The sequence below is a fragment of the Siphateles boraxobius genome, unplaced genomic scaffold, assembly GCF_051911475.1.
Source record: "Siphateles boraxobius isolate OS27281-9 unplaced genomic scaffold, OSU_SipBor_1 16, whole genome shotgun sequence".
NCBI classification, from domain to species: domain Eukaryota; kingdom Metazoa; phylum Chordata; class Actinopteri; order Cypriniformes; family Leuciscidae; genus Siphateles; species Siphateles boraxobius.
Genome location: NW_027508766.1, coordinates 14,510,515 through 14,534,772, shown reverse-complemented (window position 1 = coordinate 14,534,772; position 24,258 = coordinate 14,510,515). Strand labels below are relative to the sequence as shown.

Below are 24,258 nucleotides of genomic sequence, written 5' to 3'. Positions count from 1 at the left end.
TGTGTTTCAAAACATATTTGCATATTTACTATGTGATCAAGTAGTGTCCAGGGCATTGTCTCCAGCCTGATGTAAGTCATTGCTGTCTGTTTCCTGTTTTCAAGCAGTTTAGTTCCCACATCTGTTGTTCTTTTTTTTTTTCAAACTGGCCTCATTCCCCTCTTAAACCACAGAGGCATTTATCGTTTAGCTTTATCTAAGCGACTTCCTCATGCCAGACTTTTTAGGAAATACGTTGACACGTTGACTTACTAATTATCCGTTTCAGTTCAGAGAATGTTCCAGACTTTTTTTGAAGTATAGATGTATGTGCCATTTTTTGTACTCACAACATGTACATTAACCATGAACTGGTAAGTCAAACTGTTGATCGCAGGGCAGTAACTAATATTAAGTAAATAAATCGTACACAGAGGGCTTTACTATTTTCATCAATGTGTGTGCCTGAGACATAAGAAAAAACTGAGAGGGGTTTAATGGCAGGCGTCTACATTCCAGGGTGCATTAACTTACACTGTCAACATTATGACGGAGCCGCATGGGCCGGTCGTATTTAGACTGAGGAAAAAGAGCCTCGCTGGCTACCTCAGTGGTCAAACATGCTGTACAATCACGTCTTAGAGTGGAAACCTTTCAGAAAAAGTAGGTTCAAGAGCTCTGTTTCCAGCCCTCTGGTAAGAAACACAGACAGACTGGCAGAGGGCAAACTCGGGACATTGGCGCTAACAGATTTAAATAAAAATGTTTAAAAAGATTTTAGAGTGAAAATGATTAAAATTTCTATTATAGTGTTTGACAACATTCATTCAGCTTCCGAAAATAATGAAATTATTCTCCTACAAGCTACCTTTAAAATTGGCTGTTTTTAAAATGTCTCAAGGGACATATCCGTTATAAAAAAAAGTGGCTTTTGGGAATTCATTCAGTGTGTACACTTGGGTGTCTTGTTGCAGTGAAAGTTTAGGTGCTTTTGTCCAGCCACTGACTTGTTGAGCCAAGAAATGAAAGCTTACTTATTGGTCTTGCATCTCCACTTTAAAGACTGCTATGAGCTTTGACTCAACAGACTGTGACTCAACACTCTCTAAAAAGAAAAAAATGGTACAAAAGCTGTCACTGGGTTGGTACCATTTAAAAAGGTTCTAATATGTACCATTAAGGCACTAATATGTAAACTTATGGTACCAAATATGTTACTTTGAGCTATGCATTCTTTGGTGTACCTTTTGAAAGGTCTGTTTAAATAAGCGATTTATAAGATTAATCTTTATTGTCATTTTATAACTCAGTATACACTGAAATTTGTAAGCACTGCTCCTATCGAAGTTGACATAAAACAGACATATAACCAAAATACAATTAAACTAAATTAATATTATGCAGTGCACTGTAAAAAAAATATTTTCATACTTTGAAAATTCATCATGTATGGTGGTTCAGATAACATACTTTGAGTTTCTATTTATTAAACCAATCTCCTTCATTGTATTAACTCAAATTTTTATTTTCAATGAACTCATAGTTTTAAGGCAACCAGATAACTTTCTTTTTTAAGTTAAACCAACACATTTTTTAGTGTTGCAGTAGTGCAAAGAAACTCAACAGGAGCAAATTTCATAAGCCTACTTTAATAATTAAGAAGTGTTATACTATCAAACAAGCAAGAGTGTTGTTTTGAATATATAGCACATGATGATATTCAGACCAAAAACATGATTGCGAGTGTAAAATAGTTTGTGCAACAGTTCAATGAACAAGAAGCAAATATCAAGCAACTTACATTTTAGACACAATATTACAAGTTACTTTTTATCTATTTTTGCCAAAAAAAGTTAAAAACTAACCACAGTTTAATTAACCGTCACTCGTTTCAGTGCAGCATACAATAGTAGAGTTCCCGAATTAGTCAAATAGTTTGAGTGTATGAGTTATTAACACTCTTACAAACACAGCTGCTTGTTTCATTCCTGAATTAATCTGTTTTAAATTAATCAGTTCAGTGAATTAAATTACTTAATTATAAAGACGTATCACGTATCGTCACCTACTGGTGTAATAATATAAAACGCAGAAAGAGTGACTAAATATCAGAATGACAGTATGTCTGCAAAGTGTATAGACAGAAATAGTAAGAGTAGTATGGTATGCCATCCAGAATTTAGCTTCTATCATCACATATTTAACATAACTTGCACATCAAAATTGGAACAAACAGTTGCTTAATATTTACATCACTTATAGACAGCAAATATAGTCTTAATACACAGGTGTGACTCAACTACAATAGCTAAATAGCTTTATTTGAAAAAGTAAATATTGAATGTATAAAGAGACCATCAGATAATATATAAATAATTTAAAAATGTCGGCATTACCCTGGTATTTATACAGATATTGTTTTGAAATTACTATTAAAAATCCAAATATGAAACACTTAAAAAGCAAGAAATATTGGTAAATATGTGTGCACTACACAGAATATCATTTTACAGCTTTCAATGCTTTTTGACAACAACAAAAAAAAAAACTCTCACAGCTGAAGCCCTACGAAAGTTCCCACATAGACTCAATAAAAAAGAAAATGAAAAAGAAGGTATCCGTGCATCAGACAGTATTGGTTTAAATACATTAAAATATATAAATATTTCGTAACACAAGCACCTATAAATTAATATTTTAAGCGGATTAAAAAAAGATGAAGCTGAAAGGCACTTTCAAACTGGCCTATAGGTGGATGGTAACATTTCATAATTGAAAAGGAATAGTTTGGTGATAGTCCAGCTAACCTTTCAATCAGCTGGTACTCTGAACAGACATACGTGCAGCAGAAAACATACATATTTTAACCAAAAATACAGTCCAAAACGAAAGGTCCTATTTTAAGACACTCTTCTCAGGCATTGTTGATTCTGTTTCTCCTCAAGTTTCTCTTCAAGACATTTAATAATGACAGGGTCAACTTTGGGATCAAACTTGTTTGCAAACCAGTGGCCGTCCTCCAGAAGCCACCGGAGCTCTGCTGCACCATAGATGCAGACACTGCGTCTGTGTGTGCCAGTGCACTGTGGATACAAACGGATTTCCAGATAATTCCATTTAACCAAACGTGTCCTACTCATTATATCTGACACATCAGGCTCAGATCTTTGTAACTCCCCAGGAACTCCAGGCACTCTAGCCATGGTTGCCCAAAAGTGCTCATCAGGAGAATATGTGTCAGCTGACCACTGCAGAAAATCCTTTGCCAGTTGATTGTTCATAATGTACGTCACAAAATCCCGTGTCAACACAAAGTAGGCACTCCCAACAAACATCTCGATGTCATTCGGTGGTGGGTCTTTAGGATTGGAGGTTTTAACAGGCATTTTCTGGTATTCATATGACACTTCTTTCAATTCATGCTGAAACTGAAATCGCTGCCTTTTCAGTTTGCTGGGCCTGCTTGATTCGAGCATGTTTGCACCATTCAGTTTCCTGAGCTCAGCCACCAGCTCATAATTAGACTTAAGCGGGAAGTCTTGGCCACACAAATTGATAGCATACTTCCATTTGACCTCTGAACTCAGCAGGTCTGAAAGGCAGTTGAGATCTGCATTAAGTCTTGTAATGTGTGCATACATAACAGACTCGATTTTAGATGCTATGAAGACATTTGGAAAACATTTCTCCAAGTTCTTCAATGCTGCAATAAAATCGTTCGATGACTTTTGGTCATAATGAATGCAGTAAATATTTTGAGGTGTGTAAATGGCTCGAAGAATCCTTTCCACCATTGCACTGTTCTTGTGCACCACCAAAGAATATGCAATTGGAAAGCTGCATTCCTCATCAGTTACAAAGATCTCATTATAGCCCCTTGTTTCGATGTAGTTTTTGCAGTCTGCAGTGAAAGAAACAATACTCTTATCATCAACTTCCACAATGTTTTTGCGTCTTATTTCCAACGACTTGCCAATTTCCACTGGTTCCAGTTCATAAATGGCTGTGCAGTTAATGCCATTCAGAGACTGATGGTTGAGTGATCTTTGTTTAGCTCCAGAGAGCTCAATGTAGATACTGTCCTCCACTGAAATACTTCTGTACACCAGCACAACAAACAGTGACACAACAAACACAAAGAACTTGCATTTTAACCTGTGTAAGATAGCACATCTTCTTTTCATTCTGTTGGAAAATTAGTACAAATAAGTGTTAGAAATAAAGCTGGCATATATGCTAATCTTCTGACATTAAAACTGTATCATACTTAGTTGTATTACATAATTTAAATTTTAGCCTAAAACTGAAGGGGGATTTACATACCTTGCACACTGCCGGTCTTCTGTTTAGTGCCACTGCCATCAAACATTACAATATATGAACCTGTGTGACAAAGACAGCATAACGTATATCCTAAATGTAAAAGCCTTGCGGTTTCTAAATTAATTCGTTACTTAATATTGCAAAAGTTGCCACACTGAGGCTGTTTGAAAAGCTTTAAAGCGCACGAGCCGCATAGATTAAACAAAGCATACTCATTTTCATCGATCTGCCCAAAACGCAAGAAAAGACGACTTGTTAGCCTATATATCCGCAACTCTATTCAAACAATTGACCGACTTAATATAGAACACACACACACACACACACACACAAAAATACTGAATAACTAGACAAAACTTTGCGCGTTTTGTGTGTAAATAAAGCAAAACTAAAAGAGATCGAAATATGAATTAAGTGTATCATCGACCTTTAAAATAATCTATCGAGTTCAGGATACTTACGACTGCTGTTAAGATTGCGAGACTCGTACCATCACTCCGTTTAAGATTAGTAAATTCAAGAACCGCTGACTTCACTTTCAGTGACTGAAGAGAGGCAGTTTGAGGCGTGAAAGCCAGTAAAGTCCAGTCCGCCCACATACAGGGGCTTAGTCAAAAGTTAACTACACATCATTTTCAAGCATAGCACACACACACACACACACGCACACACAAACAAACTCAACTTAACCTAATCGAAACCTGCCTATAAAGGCGAGGATCCATACCAGTTAGATACATAACAAAAGTAAAGGGTAATGTGTATTTTTATTTTAATATCAAGATCATCAACTTATCATTGAAACTGATCGGTGTACATATTCAACAGTGAAAAAAGAACACTTTTACACTTTATAAACGTTTGAAACAAACATTCTTTAACACTAGAACGATCTTCTCTTGATGCTCTTAGAGCTTGCGCTACACAAGCAACTAAGTATCAAAGCTCCACTCCTCACTCTGTGCGAATAAGTCCCAGTATCTGTTCGTCATATGGCTTGGAAAAAACTCCTCATCGCTGACCAAATGAATCGACCTGATGTTCATGAATAGGCCTACGTCATTTCTGGATGGTTCTATAGAACAAAATGAATAAATGAATGACTTAATGAAGAAAATAGTATTAGTTACATAAATTACATTCATATTTCCAAAGGTATTTTTAATTTAGAAAACATTTATGGCATGCTGTTACCACGTAACCAGGGGTTAAATTGGGCCAGGGCTGTCCTGGGCTGAACCCAGACACTTAGATTTACCAGGGCTAGACATTGTGGATTTTTTGAATGGGCAAGTGAAACAAGTTTTTTCTTGCCCAGCCGGACAAGTCTGATTGAAACATCAATACCAAAAAATAACACAAAATACGAGAATGACTCTCGTGTACTGTATATAATATGAGTATAATGTACTGACAACAAGGTTGCGGTGTTGAGGCTCGCGCATCCGCTCGAGGAAACAAATGCGCACAGCACACACAAAGAAACCCAGTTAACATACTGCGGTAACAATTGAAAATGTGGAGTTTTATATGATACAGTTATGCAACATCACACAACCAAGAGTGCTGTCTTCCTGAATGTCACCAACAGTTAGGCACACCATTTACTGTCGTTTCAGCACACACACACACACACACACACACACACACACACACACACACACACACACACACACACACACACACACACACACACACACACACACACACACACACACACACACACACACACACACACACACACTAAACATCCCAATTTAACCCTTGCACATAACATATATATATTTATATATAAACATCCCAATTTAACCCTTGCACATAACATATATATATATTTATATATAAACATCCCAATTTAACCCTTGCACATAACATATATATATTTATATATAAACATAAATACAAGAGAATACATTGTACATTGTATGGAGATTTCTGTCAACAATTGTTGGGAGTTTCGGTGGTAGCTGACGGCATGCCACAGATCCTGCTTGTTTATGTTTTTGTAATAATCTTTTAAAAAATATGTTTGAAACATTTTCAGGATGTATGAAACTGAAAATCTGACCTTACTGTAAATTATTTTCTTATAATAGTCTGTCATGTGGTTAGGGAACTAGGAATAGTGAGTCTGGTTCATGATTGAGTAACTTAGCTGACAAACCTTTTACAGCATGTTCTGGTGTACTGGCGTTGCAACACTGGGGCTCTGCTAATCTCTTGGGTGTTTTCTTTCTATTCAAATCATTTGAAATGTAATTCCACAGTGACTTTGATTGATACATAACCTGTAAAAAAAGTTGTAACAAAAACGGATGTGGTTTCACGGCCACTACTAAACCATAAAAGTACTGAGCTCACATTAGTGAGAGTATTCACATTAGACAGTTTTATTGTCTTATGATTGCTTTGCAATTTTAGCCATGCATCAGAAATCTAATTGCAGATATTAGCCTAACACTTCAAACGGCTGTCTTGTAGGCCTACCTTTTTCCAGGCAAAATCTGACGTAACAGGAACTATGGATTGACTCTCTGGGACTGATTCAACCCATTGTTCTGGAAGAAGGAAGACTCTCCCACTGGCATCTCTGATAGATCCATTTTCCAAAAGAGAGGCCTTGTGGCTACAACCCTACATTTCAATCAGAGCTTTAAAAATCCTATAAAAGTCACCAAACTAACTTTGAAATGGTCTAATGGCAACGTCTTGAACAGCACAAATTTTTTATTAAGTACTGTACCTTAAGTGTCATTTCTAAATTATCATCCCCATGTCGAATGATTCCATCTCTTAAAAGGCAGGTCAACTTCCTATTGCTACTAAAATCAATCTTTGGTCCTGCTGACTGTAAACACTGATCTGTTGAGGACAACGGTACATAAATAAACTTAATACACATGTATTAACCATATCCATGAACCCCAAAACAAACCCCAAAAAACTTTTTGCGTTTCACTGAAGAAAGTCAGATTTGGAACAACATTAGGGTAAGTAAATGATGACAGAATTGATACTTTTCTGTGACCTATCTCTTTAAAAAATAAGCCATTTTTGCTCTTTCTCAGTATCTTCTACATTTACATTTAATAATTTAGCAGACGCTTTTATCCAAAGCTATGAGGAGAACGATAGAAGGGATCAGACCAACAAGAGGGCAACAGTATACAAGTGCTGTAACAAGTCTCAGTTGGTTTAGCACAGTACACATCCTAGCAACGAAAAACGCAATACAATCTAATGAGAAAAGAAAACACTTACAAGCTGATGTCCTCTCCTGTTGCTTGACTGCTTCTTCTATGCAGAGACTTTCACCTGGCTGCATATGCTCTACAGCCAAAAACTGAGGTCCTTGTTTGGAAGTGCCAGTTGTCCGGGCAGGTTTACGAAAAGGTCCTTTAAATGTCAAAAGCAGCTCTTTGACGCTTTCATGTGCTGCGAGGTCTACAGCACTCTGTCCCAGCATATTCTTGTCATGAGGGCTTGAGCCAAACTGAAGGAGAAGCATCACGATCTATGCATAAAACATCAAGATCAGAACTTTAACTGCTTTTGAAAATGCATTCACATTTTAGTACACACTAATGGTGTGAATGAGGTGGTGAAATGGTTTGAAAGTGTAGAGAATAATACTGGAATAGTAGATGTTCAGTTGCAATTACATAATTCTGGCTATAACACAGGTAGTCATATTGGCTTCAGAATAATCTAGTGCATGAGTTGCATGGGTTACTTTAATATAGCCCAACAGCCAACGATCACTGTATGAAAACATGCATAACAGCATGAAAGTGAGTAAATGATGACAGAATTAAAATTTTTGGGGGAACTACCCTTTGACCACCTTACTAAAAAAAGTGAAGTATTCTGACATTTTAAAATGTTACGGATCATTACAGAAATACTGTATAGAAGCCACCTCATATGTGCCTGATTGAACAGCATCATGCAGTGGGTTACATCCATTTATCCCTCTGCTGGTGACATCGGCACCTGCTTCCAAGAGCAGCTCCACCACATCTACAAAACATCTAGAACAGGCCTCATGAAGGGCGGTCCATCCTGTCCACACCAAGACATTTTGTAAGCATTAAATAGATCAAAGGTAATAATGAAGACATAACAAGGCAAGGATTTTCCAACCTGCATTATCTGTTACATTAACATTTATCCCAGCTTCTATCAAGCCTTTGACCAGTTGCAGGTCTCCACTTATGCATGCCCGGTGAAGACGAGTCTCTCCAAAACCATTTGTCTTCTGGAGAGATTTCAGGGAAATCTGCACGACCTTCTTTGATACTGTTGAGAAATAGCAATATATTAAGTAACATGCTCTAAATTGTGATGATAATACTTATGATTAACTGGAATTACCTGTATTTAATGCATCTGGGTCATTTTTTCGTTGCAATTTTTTTTTCCTAAACCGCTTTTTCTGTCATTTGGACATCTTTTTCTTACTTGTTAGTTCACCTGTGTTGAAAAGCCCATTGATTTCAAGAGCAATGTGTGGATCCTGTTTTGAATGTGCTTTTTCTTCAGTGTTTTCCAGTGATGGATGGGCGCACAAATTGTCAGGAAGAAGCGGACTTAAAACACTCACTGAGGCCACTGTGTCTGGTGTACCCTCCATGTTCTCTGCTTCCTTTTCACTATGCCTCTCTTCACAACCAGAGACTTTAGGCTGAATTGATGTGACGGCCACATCCTGAATGTCAATAGCGTCGGACCATTCCACAACAGTGCAGTCTGAATCAACTGAATTTTTAAACGGATCACCCTCAACAATAAAATCAGCCCTGTGAGAATTTTCAGGATGTTCAACATCTACTCTGGCACAGGAAAAGATTGGTGAAACAGCACATGCATCAGCATGAACTTCATGAACGTCAATCTCTAGCTCATTAACTGCCCCCCTGCAGGATGAATGTGGTTCTGCTTTAGGTCCATCGATGAGATCTTTCGCATTTAAAATCAATGTGTCACCTTCCAGCTTTTCATATTCCTGGCCAGGATTTTCAGTGTAGCTCTTACTCATTTGAGTCTCGCTAGTGCTAAGTGCTGTCTCTTTTATCTCTACCACCCCCTGCTGGTTTTGAACAGTGACCATGTCTGTTTCTTCATCCTGATTTAGAGGCTTCTCTAGAAACAGTCTATTAGGAAAATGCAGTTCTTGAAGGCTGAATTGCGTCAAGTCATTATGTGGTGTGTTTACATAGTTTTTTGACCATCCAGATGGCCTATCCACATAAATGGACTCAATGGTAGGGCTGGTTGATTGCACAAATGGTCCTTTTGATGTTCCAGTATCTGCCAGTTGTTTGTTGGTTGTGTCAAATTCCTCTAATGGTTCATTTATTTCTGAAAACTCCGGACTGCAGGTTAATCCTTGATTATGGATTTTGGCCATAAGCAGAGGCAGTGAAGCAGAGCTGCTCGAGTCAAACAGTTCCTCACTCTGTAATGGTGATTCCACCATTGCTCTAGATAAATGTACATTAACGTCCTCCTCGAATTTACCTTGTAAACATGAGTCAATTAGTTCATTTAAATGAGGGGACAGTAAAGAAATGCTACATTCTTGACTGCTTTCATTGTTGGTGTCAGAAATAAGCACTGTTTCAGATGGAACCTTTTGGTAAACATCAAGAGCTGACTGTTCATCTTTGCTTGCATCTTCATTTTGTTGAAGTGAGGGGCGATCAATATCTTTTACAATTTCAAAAACATGTTTCAGATCAAAGTTGAGCAAGTAATCCAAAAAATCATTTTGTATTTGATTGTTATATGTTGTTCTTTTGATCCGTTTCTTAGCCATGGCAGAGTCATCATCATAATTAATATCAGCCCCATAACTGTCTTGACAACCTTTCAATACCCTCTTTCCTGGTGACATGGCTTTAGCAGGGAGAACATTATATGAATCTCCAATTGTGGTATGATTTGGATTTCCCTTATCAGTCATCTGAAAGAGTCCATGAAATAAAAATGTAGATCAGTTTTGGATTACAATGAAAAATTCAAATGACAGACTTTGGTTTAAAAGAAACCACTCACGGAATAGCTGTGGTCATGGAAAGAACGTGAGCTTGGCTCCTCAGCTACTGAATTGGCATCATTCATCAGAGTTTCACCAGCCCCCCCTAAGAATAATACATAGAAACAAATAAAGATAGAATAAAAAATAGGGCTGTCAATATATTAAATTTTTTTAATCGCGATTCATCACACCCCAATGTACGATTAATCGCACATTTATCATGAAATTAAGCATACATCATTTATTTTGTTTAACATGGTCATTTTGTCATCATTTGCTATATACAGAATAGTAGACCATCAGATTGAAGGGTGATTCTCAGGAAACTGTATTTTCTGCAAGCTTTTTTCAAGGTAAATGTAGGTGTCTTTAAAAAAAAAGGACACTTGGAAAATCTAAAAGGACACCAAATAACCAAATTATACAAGAAGCCCATATACTTCATAAATGGATGCACACCAAAGCACCCTTTAAAAAAACTTTTCAGAACTCAGTGTGTGGTATGTGTACAGTGCAACCTCAAAGTACTTATTTAAGTCAAGTTGCAATACCGAACAGAACCCTATGTATGCGCATCAATGTAACGGACTCACGCATTCTTAATGGTTTGTTTTCTCCAGCCGAGAAACGTAGTTTGCGTATCATCTGGCCATACATCGGTAGGATGTTTTGGCGTTCCATACAGTCTGTATTTAAAACAGCGCAATACGTGAGGGTTTGTGCACTTCAGAAACAATGACAGAATATGACAGAGCTCGTGTTTTAAAATGAAACACACACTGGAATGAATAATTCACTGAAAACGCAACTTGAGTTTCTGTTCTCTCTGCCATTTCTGATGTAACCAGCCTGTTTCCCTTTTGAGGGAACTCAACACTGAGTCGTGACGTTGAAGCTATGGGAACTTCCCCAGGCATGAAGCATGTGTGGAAACACACCAATTGATTGGCAGATGGCAGCCCTATGAAGTCACATGGACCACCCGTGAGTATAAAAGGGTGCCTGCCTTAGACGTCATTGCTTTTTTGTCTTCAGGATCTGCTAGTTCAAGTGTGTGTGTGAAGATATCGCCTGCCAATGTAAGAGTAAGAGTGAGCTCTTGAGGGAGCCGTTTATGTATGAGGCATGGCAGCACAGTAGTTCTGATCGTGGGGACTGCGGGCATAAAACTGGTGGATGAGTTTGACAGGACAGTTTCCCTTCTTAATGCTTTCCCTGTTAGCTCCATTGGTTTCATGTTGAGGAAGCAATTGGCGCTTCGGCTTCCGCTTCCTCCTGAATGAGATCCTTTTGTGGATGTCTATTTCTAAAGGATTAAAGTATATGCGGAAAGAGTTGAGGCGGATGTTATAAAATAAACCGCCTCCTCTGCCCACATAAAATTCTGTGAGTATTCATTTCTTCCGTATTTCCACATTGGGGAAGTTGTGGCCTAATGGTTCAAGAGTTCGAGATGAATTGCTGGTTTGATTCTCAATACCGGCAGGAAACGACTTAAGCAAGGCACCTAACCCCTATTTTCTCCCCGGGTGCCACAGTGAATGGCTGCTCACTGCTTCAGGTGTGTGTGTTTACTGGCTTGAAGCGTGTGAGTGTTTACTGGCTTGAAGTGTGTGTGTGTGCACTAACTTGGATGGGTTAAATGCAGAGTAGAGTTCTCAACGGGCCTGAAAATTACAACCCGACCCGACCCGGCCCGTGGCTTTTAAAGCCCGGACCTGATGTAACCCGACACATCAACATGAATTATCTGCCCGAACCCGGCCCGCGGCCGATTTTCTTTTTTTCTTCTTTTTTTCTCATACACGTATTATCATGATCAGCAGACGGGAATTCAAATCAACCTTTAATGTTCACGTCTTTTAACAATAGCCTACAAACAATAAAAACAACTGAAAAAAACTTTAAATATATAAATAGACTATATACTAAATATGCCTCAAATAAAAATCTTCTGGACGACCCTGTTTTTTTGCTGTCATATTTCATCAGCATCTTGCATTTTGAGCATTGCACATAGCCTGTAGAATTTCCATCATCAGAATCCAGCACCGCTCCAAACACTTTCCAGACCTCTGATTTTCCCACTCCTGTAGTAGCGACGGTGAATTCACCTGCGGCAAGTTTACTTTTCACCAACTCCATCTTCTTCTCCAGGCTAAAGGCGTGCACGCAGCGGCGTCAGGTCTGCCCCCGCGATGCACGTTGCACGCAGCAGCCAGACTTTCTATACGGTGAACAGCAGCGATGATAAATAAAAAATTTTTTTCACTGAGCGGAAAAGATTAAGTCCGAGGTCCGACCCGACCTGAGTCATTTGCTTAGATTTTCGACCCGAACTCGTCCCGAACCCGCGGGTCCCGTCAAGAACTCTAATGCAGAGGACAAATTCTGAGTATGGGTTACCATACTTGGCCTTCCCGTCACTTCATTTGATATGTAATATCATAGAATTGTGTGTATCGCTCCCACAGTCAAATGGCTTGACAAACTTTGAAGTCAAAAGCAGAGATAAGCAAGAATGCGCTGGTTTGAGAGTTGCCTGCGAGTTATTGACAATAAAGTTAATTATCTGAACGTGCTTCTCCCAAACTTTGTTAATAAAACATTTAATGATGCAATTTCACGTGGTTAAGTAATTTATTTGCATTAAATTATTTTAATGTATTAATGATTTTGAATTAATCGCAACTGATAATGCATTAACATTGACAGCCTTAAAAAAATAAAAAATAAAGGCAAAAAATAATTTCCCCCTAAAACTGTTGTATTGTGTGCTTACAAAGAAACATTTTCAGGAGACATCTGTTTAAATCAAAGGAACATCTACATTGTGTCATAAATTCCAAACAAATGAAAATATTGTAGATCTGCTATTACATATTTTAATTGCATTCTTGTATAACACTGCTTACTTCATATAACAAAACAAATGTAATTAGCATACAATTTTTAAATTCTGGCTGGACATTCACTGTAAATTTTAAATAACAGCTGCAAATTCATAAGGAAAACTGCAACACTTTGAACATATACCAGATGTCTATACATTTTGTAATTGACTACTAAGGCGATGACATCACTTCCACCAAAGCATGTATTATTACAAATAGAATACAGCCCAAATGATGTAAAAACAACAAGATAACTAATTTCCCCAAAATAACCCAATATTTTAAGTGTCAAATGTCAACTAAATGAACTTACAGATACAGTATTTGACAATCCACAGAAACATCTCTAGTGCTCTAGGAACCAGAGAAATCTTGAGTGGCACATAGAGTCCAATGCTCTGGTGATGATGAATTATCTTCGATATAGTCCACTGTAACATCACTGTCTAGGCAGCTGGAGGTGTCTGATCCCTCACTCTCTGGATCGTGAACCGGAGAGGGACCCTGTCTACAGAAGTCCTGTCCTTGGTCTCTCACAAGACACAGTACATTGCTGCAAGTCTGAGGTGATGGTTCCACTGGGAAATGAGGACACACAACACCCCAATTCAGACTGAACTGCACATTTCCATTCATATTTAGATAATAGTCAGTGTTAGGGAGTAACGAAATACATATAACGGTGTTACGGAATCAAGATACAAAAAACTGGTAACTATAATTCGTTAGTTACATAAGAAAAGTAATCAGATTACAGTTACGTTTTGTAAAAAATGAAAATACAATCAGGATTACAATGGTTTTACTTTGAACTGAATAAATTAGTATTTTGACATAATTCTAAAATGACAATAGTGATGTGCGGGTTGCGACTATATCTGTGGAGACTGCGGATAATCAGGTGGGCCAAGTAATAAAAAAATAACATTCCAATTAATTGCAGGTGGGCCGCGGGCCAATGAGAAATAAATCATGAATTTAGTAAAAACACAGAACTCTCGTTTCACGGTATAATGCAACGATCGAGCGTCATTCTTTTACTTTTGTTTTTAACAACAATGTATATCTCTTCAGGGAAAACCAATCAAGGAAGACATATGCCTAGTACGGTGCACAACACAACGAAATTTAAAAAGCAAACATAAGTTCACACCACAACGGAAACAAGCCACACCACAACGGAAATAAGCCACCCACAACACAACGAAATAAAGCCACAACAACGGAAATGTTCCTGACCAGTGACCACTAGAGCATGGTCAAGTTAGGTTTCCTTTCCACTGTTCTATAGAGTCGGCAGTCTTAAAAATATATCAACACCACGATTAGTTTTAACAGTATGTAACCATTGTATATCGACATGAAATTATGCATTACATTATTATGCAATATTATGTAATAATAATGTAATATGCATTATAGCTGCATATTTATATGTGTTTTGTTCTGACGTGCTACCATGGCGCATGATGCCTAAGGGAACGTCTACCAATTCCACCAAGTGGTTAAAACGTATAATTTGTATTAGTTAAAATTACTTTTAACATTTAAAAACATACATGTTCAAAATCCAAAGCTTGATTGTATTGGTAAGACTGACTTACTACAAGTGACTCTTTACCAATACCTCCCTTCATGTATTTACAGTAAAAAAAGTACTGTAATAAAACAAAAGGGTTTTTTCTTTGGGGAAATTGCGCAAATAGCTCCCTTTATGCACAGTACACAATTTGTTTTTTTTAAATAAAAAAATGACTGTAATTCACCTAAAGGGTTTTTTCCAAGCGGCAACCTCCCTGTCTCTCTCTTGAAACCAACACGGAAGTGAATTAAACGGCAATTCATCGCCTGGCCGCTTGAGGCTGGCAGCAAAAGTGAGTCAAATCTGTATCTCCGCCATGTTAAAATGCCCAACTTTACCGCAGAAAACAATATGTTACAGCCTGGTGTCCTAAGTTGTTTTGGTCTATACAGCTAATTTTGCCCTTCATAACAACTTTTAAGAGGGTGAATTTTTTTTAGAACTCATCGGTTTAAATTATATTAAGCCTTAAAATGCTGCATAATCAAGGGCGTGGCTACTTGAGTGACAGGTGGATTGCCGCTGCTGTTACTAGCCCGTTTGTCTGCTCCCTGTTAGCCATCATGTCACCTCAACTGATTCCAGCTGCTGAACTTGTCATCTCTGCCATGTTTGTACTTTTTGGGGGATTATTTCATAGTTTATTACACGCCGCCCTTATACCTTCGCCCACGCCGTTGGATTCCATCGTTGTCGAGTATCGAGAGAACAACCAGCGCTGTTTTTCAGTTGCTTTACTCTGTGAACATGCACTCATGGATGTCTGACAATATCATTGCTTTTTGGAGTTCAGATTTAAAAACGTCTAAGATCTAGAGACCACACTCGTTCTGCGGTGCCGTTGATCTTACGTAGCAGAAAGACTATAGTAAGATTATTTAACTTTTTAGTGTTCAATAAAAAGTAACGTCAGATGAAATCCTGCAGGTGTCAGTGCTTTCTCTTCGTCCCTTAAATGAGCTCGGATTTCTAGTGCATTACTTGAACTTCTTAGGTAATATCTATCAGAATTGAAAATGGACTGAATAAAGCTCTCTACGAACTTGACGTGTGATGCCGCGCTGACTGACATGTATGCGCATGAATCACTGTCACACTCACATACACGCTCAGAGCAAATATTGTAAGTTACTGCATGAGAATAATAATGCATCACAATACACAGTCTCACGGTTAGTTATGTCTTTTAACTATTATAGTCTTTCAAAGGGCAAAAACATGAACTTAAACTATTGGCTTTAGGTCTACTTCTTCAAGACAGCTGTCACTTTAGCGCGAGGCCAGTAGCACATTAGCTTAGCCTGAGCAAACTCGGTCACGTCGAGCTAGGGGGGCGTAGTTTCAGCATCCAGGCACCTCAACTCCACCCACGTCCCGCCTTTTTGCCCATTTTCGTTTATCCGGGAGTGACGCACTGTGACGCGCTTCCAAGATGGCGACGAGCGACTCCGCCCACTTTAGGCTTCAAACACGCTCTTCAGAAACCTACGGGTGACGTCATGGACACTACGTCCATATTTTTTTACAGTCTATGGTTTTTTCATGTTCCAAAGTTTGAAGTAGGTCCCTATTGGTAAGACTGACTTATTACAGGTGAAATTGTGCCAATACCACCATGCATGTACAGTAAACAATTATTTTTATAAAAAGGTTACTGTAATTCACCAGAGGAGTTTTTTTTAATCAAATTATATTCAAGTCAAGTCACCTTTATTTATATAGTGCTTTTTACAATACAGATCGTTTCAAAGCAGCTTTACAGTGATAACAGGAAAATAATGCAACAAAGTTTGTTTCTGAAGAAAAAATAGCGTCATAGACTAACTTAAGTAAGTTCAGTGATGGTTAATTATTGTTGTAAAAAATTTATTAATTTAGTTAATTTATATATATATATATATATATATATATATATAAAAGCAGCTATATATATATATATATATATATATATATATAGCTGCTCTGGAGAAAACAGCTCAGTTCAGTTCTCATATAATGGAGTAAATGCAGGCAGATCAATAATATTGTTGAATATTAAATGTAATATATATAAATATTATATTAAATTAAATGTTTTAACAATTTGGTGAAATTGGTAGACGTTCCCTTAGGCATCATGCACCGTGGTAGCGGGTAAAAGTATTCTTGAGTATAAATACGCAGCTGTAATGCATGTAGATGATTTTGAAGTAATATTTCATTTCGATATACAATGGTTACATACTGTTAAAACTAATCGTGGTATTGATATCTTTGTAAGACCGCCTCTATAGAACAGTGACAAGAAAAACTATATTTACCTTGCTCCGAGAGCCCTCTAGTGGTCGCAAGCATTTCCGTTGGTTTGTGGCTTTACTTCGTTGTGTTGTGAACTTATGCTTGCTTTTTAAATTTCGTTGTGTTGTGCACTAATGGGCCCCCGTAGCCTAGATCACCTCCAAGTGGTCATAGAAAACACAAAGGGAAAAAAAACTATTGCTTTATTGCTTAATTTAATAGCTTTCTAAAAATATACACACGCTAAACAGAAATTATTCTGATAAGAATGTTTTTCAACATAATGATGGAAATATTAACGTGTTTAAAGATAATTTTTTTTATCAAACACTAATTTGCTAATTACTAATTTTACTACTTTTATCAGACTCTCATTAAGCTACGCAGTTTAAGCAGCAATGGAGGCAAAATAGATCAGAGAGAAATTTTGAAAAGGAGAATTGAAAACATAAAAGGAAAGAAAGGTACTATGTGGGAGCATTTTACTCAAATGGTTAACCAGGACGAGTCAAGTGATGGATATGTGACGGCTGTGAAGAGCTGTATGTATTTGACAATATACTCATAATGTCTAAATCCAGTTCCCTTTCAAGGGAACTCCAGCTGCGTCAGTCCAATGGAAGCCCACTACGACATAGGTGACGTCATAGACCAGGAAACTATAAAGCAGCCCTGAAATCAGACCGCGACAATAAAAAGAGTTTATTAGATGAAATATATCTAAAAAACAGGAAAACTCTGTATCTCAGCCTCCTCGTCTGGGACTACTGGTTTTTGCCTATCTCCACACTGAGGTGTCGAGATCGTGGAATAAACCGGTTTCTATTTTATGTGTTTAATACCCAAACGTCTAACTAGAGTAATGTTATGGATATTAAGTATCATGGTATGACAGTGCCTTGGATTATAGAGACGCTTGCGAGCTTTCTCTCTCCCGAGTCGGCGTCATCACTTTTTAACCCCGACGTTACCCACCAGCCATCTTTAATAATAAATAAATTTTATGAGGCAGTACTGGTGGGTAAAGTATTTAAGGACATAGATGAATGTGAGGATGTCAGCATTGACTCTATTCGAGAATATATTCGAGAATATATATATATATATATATATATATATATATATGTTTATATGTATACGTTTTTCTGATATAAAAATATAGAAAGATAAAAATGTCTGTTCTTCTGGACGCTCCGCTTTCAAGAAAACTAAACCTTTCAGCGGCATTCCAGAGGTTTCTTCCTCACCAATCTATGTTCCTGAAACTGGCATAGAGTGCAAAAAAAAAAAAAAGAAGACCTGATGCCGAGGCTATCAGGCTTCTAAGGGTGGTCCCCTCCAGGGTAAGGACGGTTTTGAGAAATTGTTTCTCCTCGGCGCCCTCTGGGGTGCGACTCTCTGAGGAGGGTCGCAGCGCTGCCAGTTCGGTTGTTCCCTGCCGGCTCGCCGTTCAGGGCACCGAGGTGTCAGCGTCCCCATACGATCCTCCGAGGAGGGTCGTAGAGCAGTCAGTTCGGTCTCCCTGCCGGTTCGCCGTTTCAGGGTGCCGAGGTGCCTGCTTTTTCCTACGATCCTCCGAGGAGGGTCGTAGGAACTAAGCTAGTCATCTCTAATAAAGCTTAGACAAGAAGTCCTGCCGAAAGAAAAAGGAGGGAAGGTTTTGAGAAATCGTTTCTCCTCGGCGCCCACTGGGGTGCGACTCTCTGAGGAGGGTCGCAGCGCTGCCAGTTCGGTTGTTCCCTGCCGGTTCGCCGCTTCAGGGCGCCGAGGTGTCAGCGTCCCCGTGCAATCCTCCGAGGAGGGTTGTAGAACGGTCAGTTCGGTTGTTCCCTGCCGGTTCGCCGCTTCAGGGCACCGAAATGATTGTTCAATCAAATCCAGAGGCCAGTCTCGAGAGACTGGTTCCCTTATCTGAATTTCTGGCAGCGTGGAAACTTCTGCCAAATATTTTCTCTATGGGTCCTGCACATAATAGAAAAGGGTTACAGAATTCAGCTCGGTTCTCGTCCGCCCAGATTTCAGGGGGTCCTCCCTACGGTAGTGGGCTCACAGCAGGCTCTGGTTATGGAGCAGGAAGTAATGACACTTCTTCAAAAAGGAGCTATAAAAAGGGTTTCTCCCCCCAGAAGAGAGTCAGGGTTTTACAGCCGTTACTTCATTGTTTCAAAGAAGGATGGAGGGTTGCGTTCTATTCTAGATCTGCGCCATTTAAACAGCAGAGTTCAGAAACTCAAGTTCAGAATGCTTACACTCAAACAGATTGTATCACAGATTCAGTCCGAGGACTGGTTTGTCTCAGTAGACTTGAAGGACGCGTACTTCCAAGTATCTATCCATCCTCATCACAGGAAGTTCCTGAGGTTCGCTTTAAAAACGGGGGCGAAGCATACCAGTATCGGGTTCTTCCATTTGGCCTAGGTTTATCACCCCGCACCTTTACAAAATGCGTGCATGCAGCTCTGGCTCCTTTGAGACTCCAGGGCATTCGCGTATTATATTATATCGACGATTGGTTGATCCTAGCTCAATTTGAGCATATGGCAGTTCGGCATCGAGATGTCGTTCTGTCTCATTTAAAGATGTTGGGGTTGCCACTCAACGCCAGAAGAGTGTGATCCTCCCAGCTCAGAGGACCATTTTTCTAGGTGTAATATGGGTTTATCTAGGGTTTATCTAGGCCAGTCACAACTGTGAAACAGTTTCAGACTCTGGGTCTCAGGACCAAGGGGTTTTCTCTGAGGTGAAATCCGTTTTCGCATGATCAAGGTCACGCGGCTATGCCTACGTGCCTCGGTCATGTGGAAGAACCTTGGTTCCTCGCCCAGGCCCAGTGTTGGGGGTTTCTTGTCAACGCATAATGCTATCGACGTATGCTTCCCTCACAAGTCGGGAGTGATCATGAGTGGTCGCTCGGCGGATGGTCCGGACAACACACTGACGATCTCGTATATCAGAGCAGATATCCTGTTGAGGCAGGGGCTGAGGCCCGGGGAATGGAGACTTCACCCCGAGGTGGCGGAGCTTCTATGGGAGATCTTTAGTCAAGCCCCCGATATCAATGCTCCCGGGAGTTCTACCTGGGGTGCGACTCTCTGAGGAGGGTCGCAGCGCTGCCAGTTCGGTTGTTCCCTGCCGGTTCGCCGCTTCAGGGCGCCGAGGTGTCAGCGTCCCCGTGCAATCCTCTGAGGAGGGTTGTAGAACGGTCAGTTCGGTTGTTCCCTGCCGGTTCGCCGCTTCAGGGTGCCGAAATGATTGTTCAATCAAATCCAGAGGCCAGTCTCGAGAGACTGGTTCCCTTATCGGAATTTCTGGCAGCGTGGAAACTTCTGCCAAATATTTCTCTATGGGTCCTGCACATAATAGGAAAGGGTTAAACGGAGTTGTGGAAACGGTGGGCTTGGCCTCTGAGGGGGCCCAGCTCATAGAATCCGGTCTCTCGACTGAGGTCGTTGAGAACCTCCTTCAATCCAGAGCTCCTTCCACGAGAAAACTATGTAAATTGAAATGGAAACTGTTCTCTACATGGCGTGGAGAACGTTTTTTTTAAAATCTTGTTAACTGCCCGGTTGGTACAGTTCTCGATTTCCTCAAGACGGTTTCTCTGCTGGATTATCTCCCTCCACCTTAAAGGTGTTCGTAGCGGCTATATCTGCTTATCACCCCTCTCGGGGCTTCTTTTGGGAGAGATCCTCTTATTATTTGTTTTCTCCGTGGTACATTGAGGCTCAGGCCTGCACTGCAATCTAGAGCACCGGCTAGGGATTTGGCCATTGTACTTGAGGTTCTGGCCTTGGCTCCTTTCGAGCCCATCGAGGAGGTTTCAGAAAAATTCCTCACTCTAAAGACTTTATTTCTCCTTGCTATTTCGTCTATCAAGAGAATGGGTGATTTACATGCTCTGTCGGTTGCTCCTTCATGTCTGGAATTTGCACCTGGTATGGTGAATGCATTCCTCTACCCTAGACCGGGTTATATTCCTAAGGTCCCACTAAATGTTGGGGGCCCAATAGTGCGGCAGGCCTTTTATCCTCCTCCCTTTAATACCCCAGATCAGGAACAGCTTAACCTGTTATGTCCAGTCCGGGCTTTAGATGCCTACGTTCAGAGAGCTGCTCTGTGGCGTAAATCTGAGCAATTATTTGTTTGTTTTGGGTCACTCAAGAGAGGATGCCCTGCATCTAAACAGGTGATGAGTAAATGGATAGTCGAGGCTATTTCATTGGCTTATGAAGCGGCCGGACGGCCTTCACCTATGGCTGTACGGGCCCATTCTACTCCGAGTTTGGCGGCCTCTATGGCCTTAATTTCGGGAGTTTCCCTTCTTGACGTGTGTAATGTGGAAGAATGGTCCTCTCCGCTTACATTTGTCAGGTTTTATGACCTTGACCTCTCCACTCCTGGGGCGAGGTTGCTTGCTTCTTAGTGTGCGCAGGACTTCACACAGAACGGGCATTTGTCACTATGGCGTAGTGGGTATAGGGTTCCCACCGCGTCTCAAACGCAGCTCGAGTTCCCTTGAAAGGGAACGTCTCAGGTTACGTATGTAACCCTGGTTCCCTGATAGGGAACGAGACGCTGCGTTTGCCTGCCATACTTCCTGCATGCCCTGATCGACTTGCTTCAGGTTTTTCAGAAGCTGTCGCGGTCTGATTTCAGGGCTGCTTTATAGTTTCCTGGTCTATGACGTCACCTGATTTTACACGTGCTACATGACGTATCACGCAGAGCGTTCCCACCGCGTCTAAAACGCAGCGTCTCGTTCCCTATCAGGGAACAAGGGTTACATACGTAACCTGAGACGTTAGTTTAGTTAGTTTAAAAGCAGCCTACTTCAGTGTAACATGTTACCTTATCATCATGCTTAACACCGAGAATTAGAATAATTGTAATGTGACGATCGGATTCAGATATCTTAATTAGAGAAAATCATAGGTTGGAGTGGATGATTTATATTAACAGCAAATTCGGTTGATATTAAAGGGTCATGAAACTAGAGACCTGTGCGGGACGGATTTTCCCGCTCCCGCCCGCAAGATTTTGTCCCTCTCCCGCAAAAATATATGTTATTTTCTCCCGCCCGCAACAATCAAGTTTCGTCTCGCTCCCGCCCGCAAAATCCCACGATTAAACGTATAAGTAGTTTTTTTTTTTAAATACATTGCATATTCTGTCTGCTACTCTGTTATTTTTTCACTTGCTCCCTTGTTGAATATAAATTAAAAAAAAAGAAACGGAAAATAAACAAATGTTTCGTTTTATTTGCGTTTAATTCAATGGATGAACATGAACTTAGAACATAGAAATACAGTAAAAAAAAAAGTAAGAAATGTAAATAAATAAAAATATACCATAATAATTATAGTATAGCCTAATAAATTATATATTAATAATAAACCTGGATTTCTTGACACTTTCGACTGACTTGCGGTAAACTTCAGGGAAGTTTGGCATTTCAAAACGGTGCACACATGACGCTTCAGACCTGAACTTCCAGACTTGTGTCCGCTGTATGTGAGTATTTTGCTGCATTTGTCACAGCTCGCAAAAGGAAGGTGCTTTCCATCGCTGTCGCATACTACTGAAAAACATTTCCAAATCTCAGATTTTCATTTGTTTGGTTTTGTAGTTTTGCATGTTCCTTTCTTTAATAACGAACTAATATCTGTAGCAGTAAACGATCCACCTGAGTCATGCGGTGCAGACATTTTGCCTCTGTGTGGTAGGCTTGGCTGTTCTGCGCCTATGAACCATGCGAGAGTTAGCTTCCGACCTTGTGCCTGTAAATCGTTTTTATTTTAGTTATAGGCTACTTGTTGCTTGCGCATTAGATAAATAACGGTTTAATTGTTTCTAGTTATTTTATTTTGTTCTATATTTCCCGCAAATAATTTTATTTTCCCGCAACCCGCACACAATAATATCTTGCCGCCCGCACCAGCATTCACCCATCAAATATTGTCCCGAGCCGCACTCGGTTGCGCTGGGTCCCGTGGTAGTCCCGCGGGAGTGCAGGTCTCTAAATGAAACCCTAAACCAAATTTTATAAGATTTTAACAGAGGTATGTGTGTTGAACACCATTGAAGACAATGTTAGCATCTGTTAGATTTAATAGTAGGGTGAAAATGGTTACATTTTAGTTTTTTTCGTCTTCCGGGTTTAAAATCATCATGTCCACATCACAGGCTGTGACGTGGGAGAGCACTGTTAGTGCTTTGATGACTCATCGGTGTCTCATAATTATTAATAAGACTGAGTTTTTATATCCTATGAGAAGACATTGTCTCTTAATTATTCATGACACCACATGGATCTTTCCAATGACAGCAGACATGTCAAACTGTGATGTCGCGTAGTAGATGAGAGAGCCAATCAATCATGGGACGCAAGTGTTTGTTTTCGTGGTGCAGAAGTTCAAGTGCGTTGAATATGTTTCCTCGCGATGCTGCCAGGTCTAGACTCTGGCTCCGGGCGGGCGGTTGGCCATCAACCACGGACACATCTAAATTATATGTGGGCAGCAAACATTTTCATTTTTCAGAGAGAGCTTCGAGAACTGGAGAATGGTGGACTTCGGCCTTGTCGATGACCAATGCAAGTTACGTCTTGCGAGTAATGCGGTACCAAGTCCCGAGGACATTTCTATCCCTTCAGAGGTATGTGTGTGTCTAAAATGAAACCCTGATCGTTTACTTGCCTTTTGTTAAATAAGCACTCGTTATCAAAATTTTAAATATTTCGATAATACCTCAATTGTATGCTTAATTTGTGTAATTAAATATATATGTCATTGGGGTTCAGGGGGCGCATAGATCTAGGCTATGCACAGAACTTTTTTTAAGCGGAAAATAAATTATTTTGAAATATATGCATTTATAGTGTGTATATAAACAACTATATTTTTCTGACATTATAATTAGACATGTACATTAATATGTTTTAAATACAATTATGATTAATATAGGCTAATATATGTAGCAGGGCATTCAGTTACTTTTGAAAGGACAATAATAAAGTGTCAGTGTATTTCATTAGACTTTAACTTTGCCAGCAATAAAAAAATCTAGCATTTCCTCATGTTTTAACACTGATTTTTAGTGACAGTCGATATGCATGGGCCACTGGCGATGACAGTTCCCCCTTTCCCCTGACGTGCCATATCACA

At 39.6% G+C, this 24,258-nt stretch overlaps 2 protein-coding genes across 2 annotated transcripts in view; both read right to left on the bottom strand.

The window, feature by feature from the left end:
* Nucleotides 1-1,612: 1,612 nt before the first annotated feature.
* On the bottom strand, nucleotides 1,613-4,979 carry gcnt4a (glucosaminyl (N-acetyl) transferase 4a). The gene is made up of 3 exons (XM_077231662.1): nucleotides 4,764-4,979; nucleotides 4,303-4,362; nucleotides 1,613-4,164 (listed from the first exon to the last, which is right to left on the bottom strand). Exon 3 carries the CDS (start codon nucleotides 4,161-4,163, stop codon nucleotides 2,880-2,882), a length of 1,284 nt encoding a protein of 427 aa, XP_077087777.1. The 5' UTR covers nucleotide 4,164; nucleotides 4,303-4,362; nucleotides 4,764-4,979; the 3' UTR covers nucleotides 1,613-2,879.
* Nucleotides 4,980-5,052: 73 nt separating this feature from the next.
* The window catches only part of ankrd31 (ankyrin repeat domain 31), a 53,689-nt gene continuing 34,483 nt past the window's right edge, over nucleotides 5,053-24,258 (bottom strand). The window contains exons 13-21 of the mRNA XM_077230990.1: nucleotides 10,360-10,445; nucleotides 8,743-10,267; nucleotides 8,446-8,601; nucleotides 8,222-8,364; nucleotides 7,564-7,816; nucleotides 7,046-7,164; nucleotides 6,790-6,936; nucleotides 6,467-6,590; nucleotides 5,053-5,377 (exon numbers count right to left, since the gene is read on the bottom strand). Of these exons, the coding sequence (XP_077087105.1) occupies nucleotides 5,235-5,377; nucleotides 6,467-6,590; nucleotides 6,790-6,936; nucleotides 7,046-7,164; nucleotides 7,564-7,816; nucleotides 8,222-8,364; nucleotides 8,446-8,601; nucleotides 8,743-10,267; nucleotides 10,360-10,445 (2,696 nt within the window). The 3' untranslated portion in view covers nucleotides 5,053-5,234. The remainder of the gene's footprint in view (nucleotides 5,378-6,466; nucleotides 6,591-6,789; nucleotides 6,937-7,045; nucleotides 7,165-7,563; nucleotides 7,817-8,221; nucleotides 8,365-8,445; nucleotides 8,602-8,742; nucleotides 10,268-10,359; nucleotides 10,446-24,258) is intronic.

What these genes read in the sequence shown, in the direction of transcription:
- gcnt4a (XM_077231662.1), bottom strand. Translation starts at nt 4,163, where the DNA reads ATGAAAAGAAGATGTGCTATCTTACACAGGTTAAAATGCAAGTTCTTT.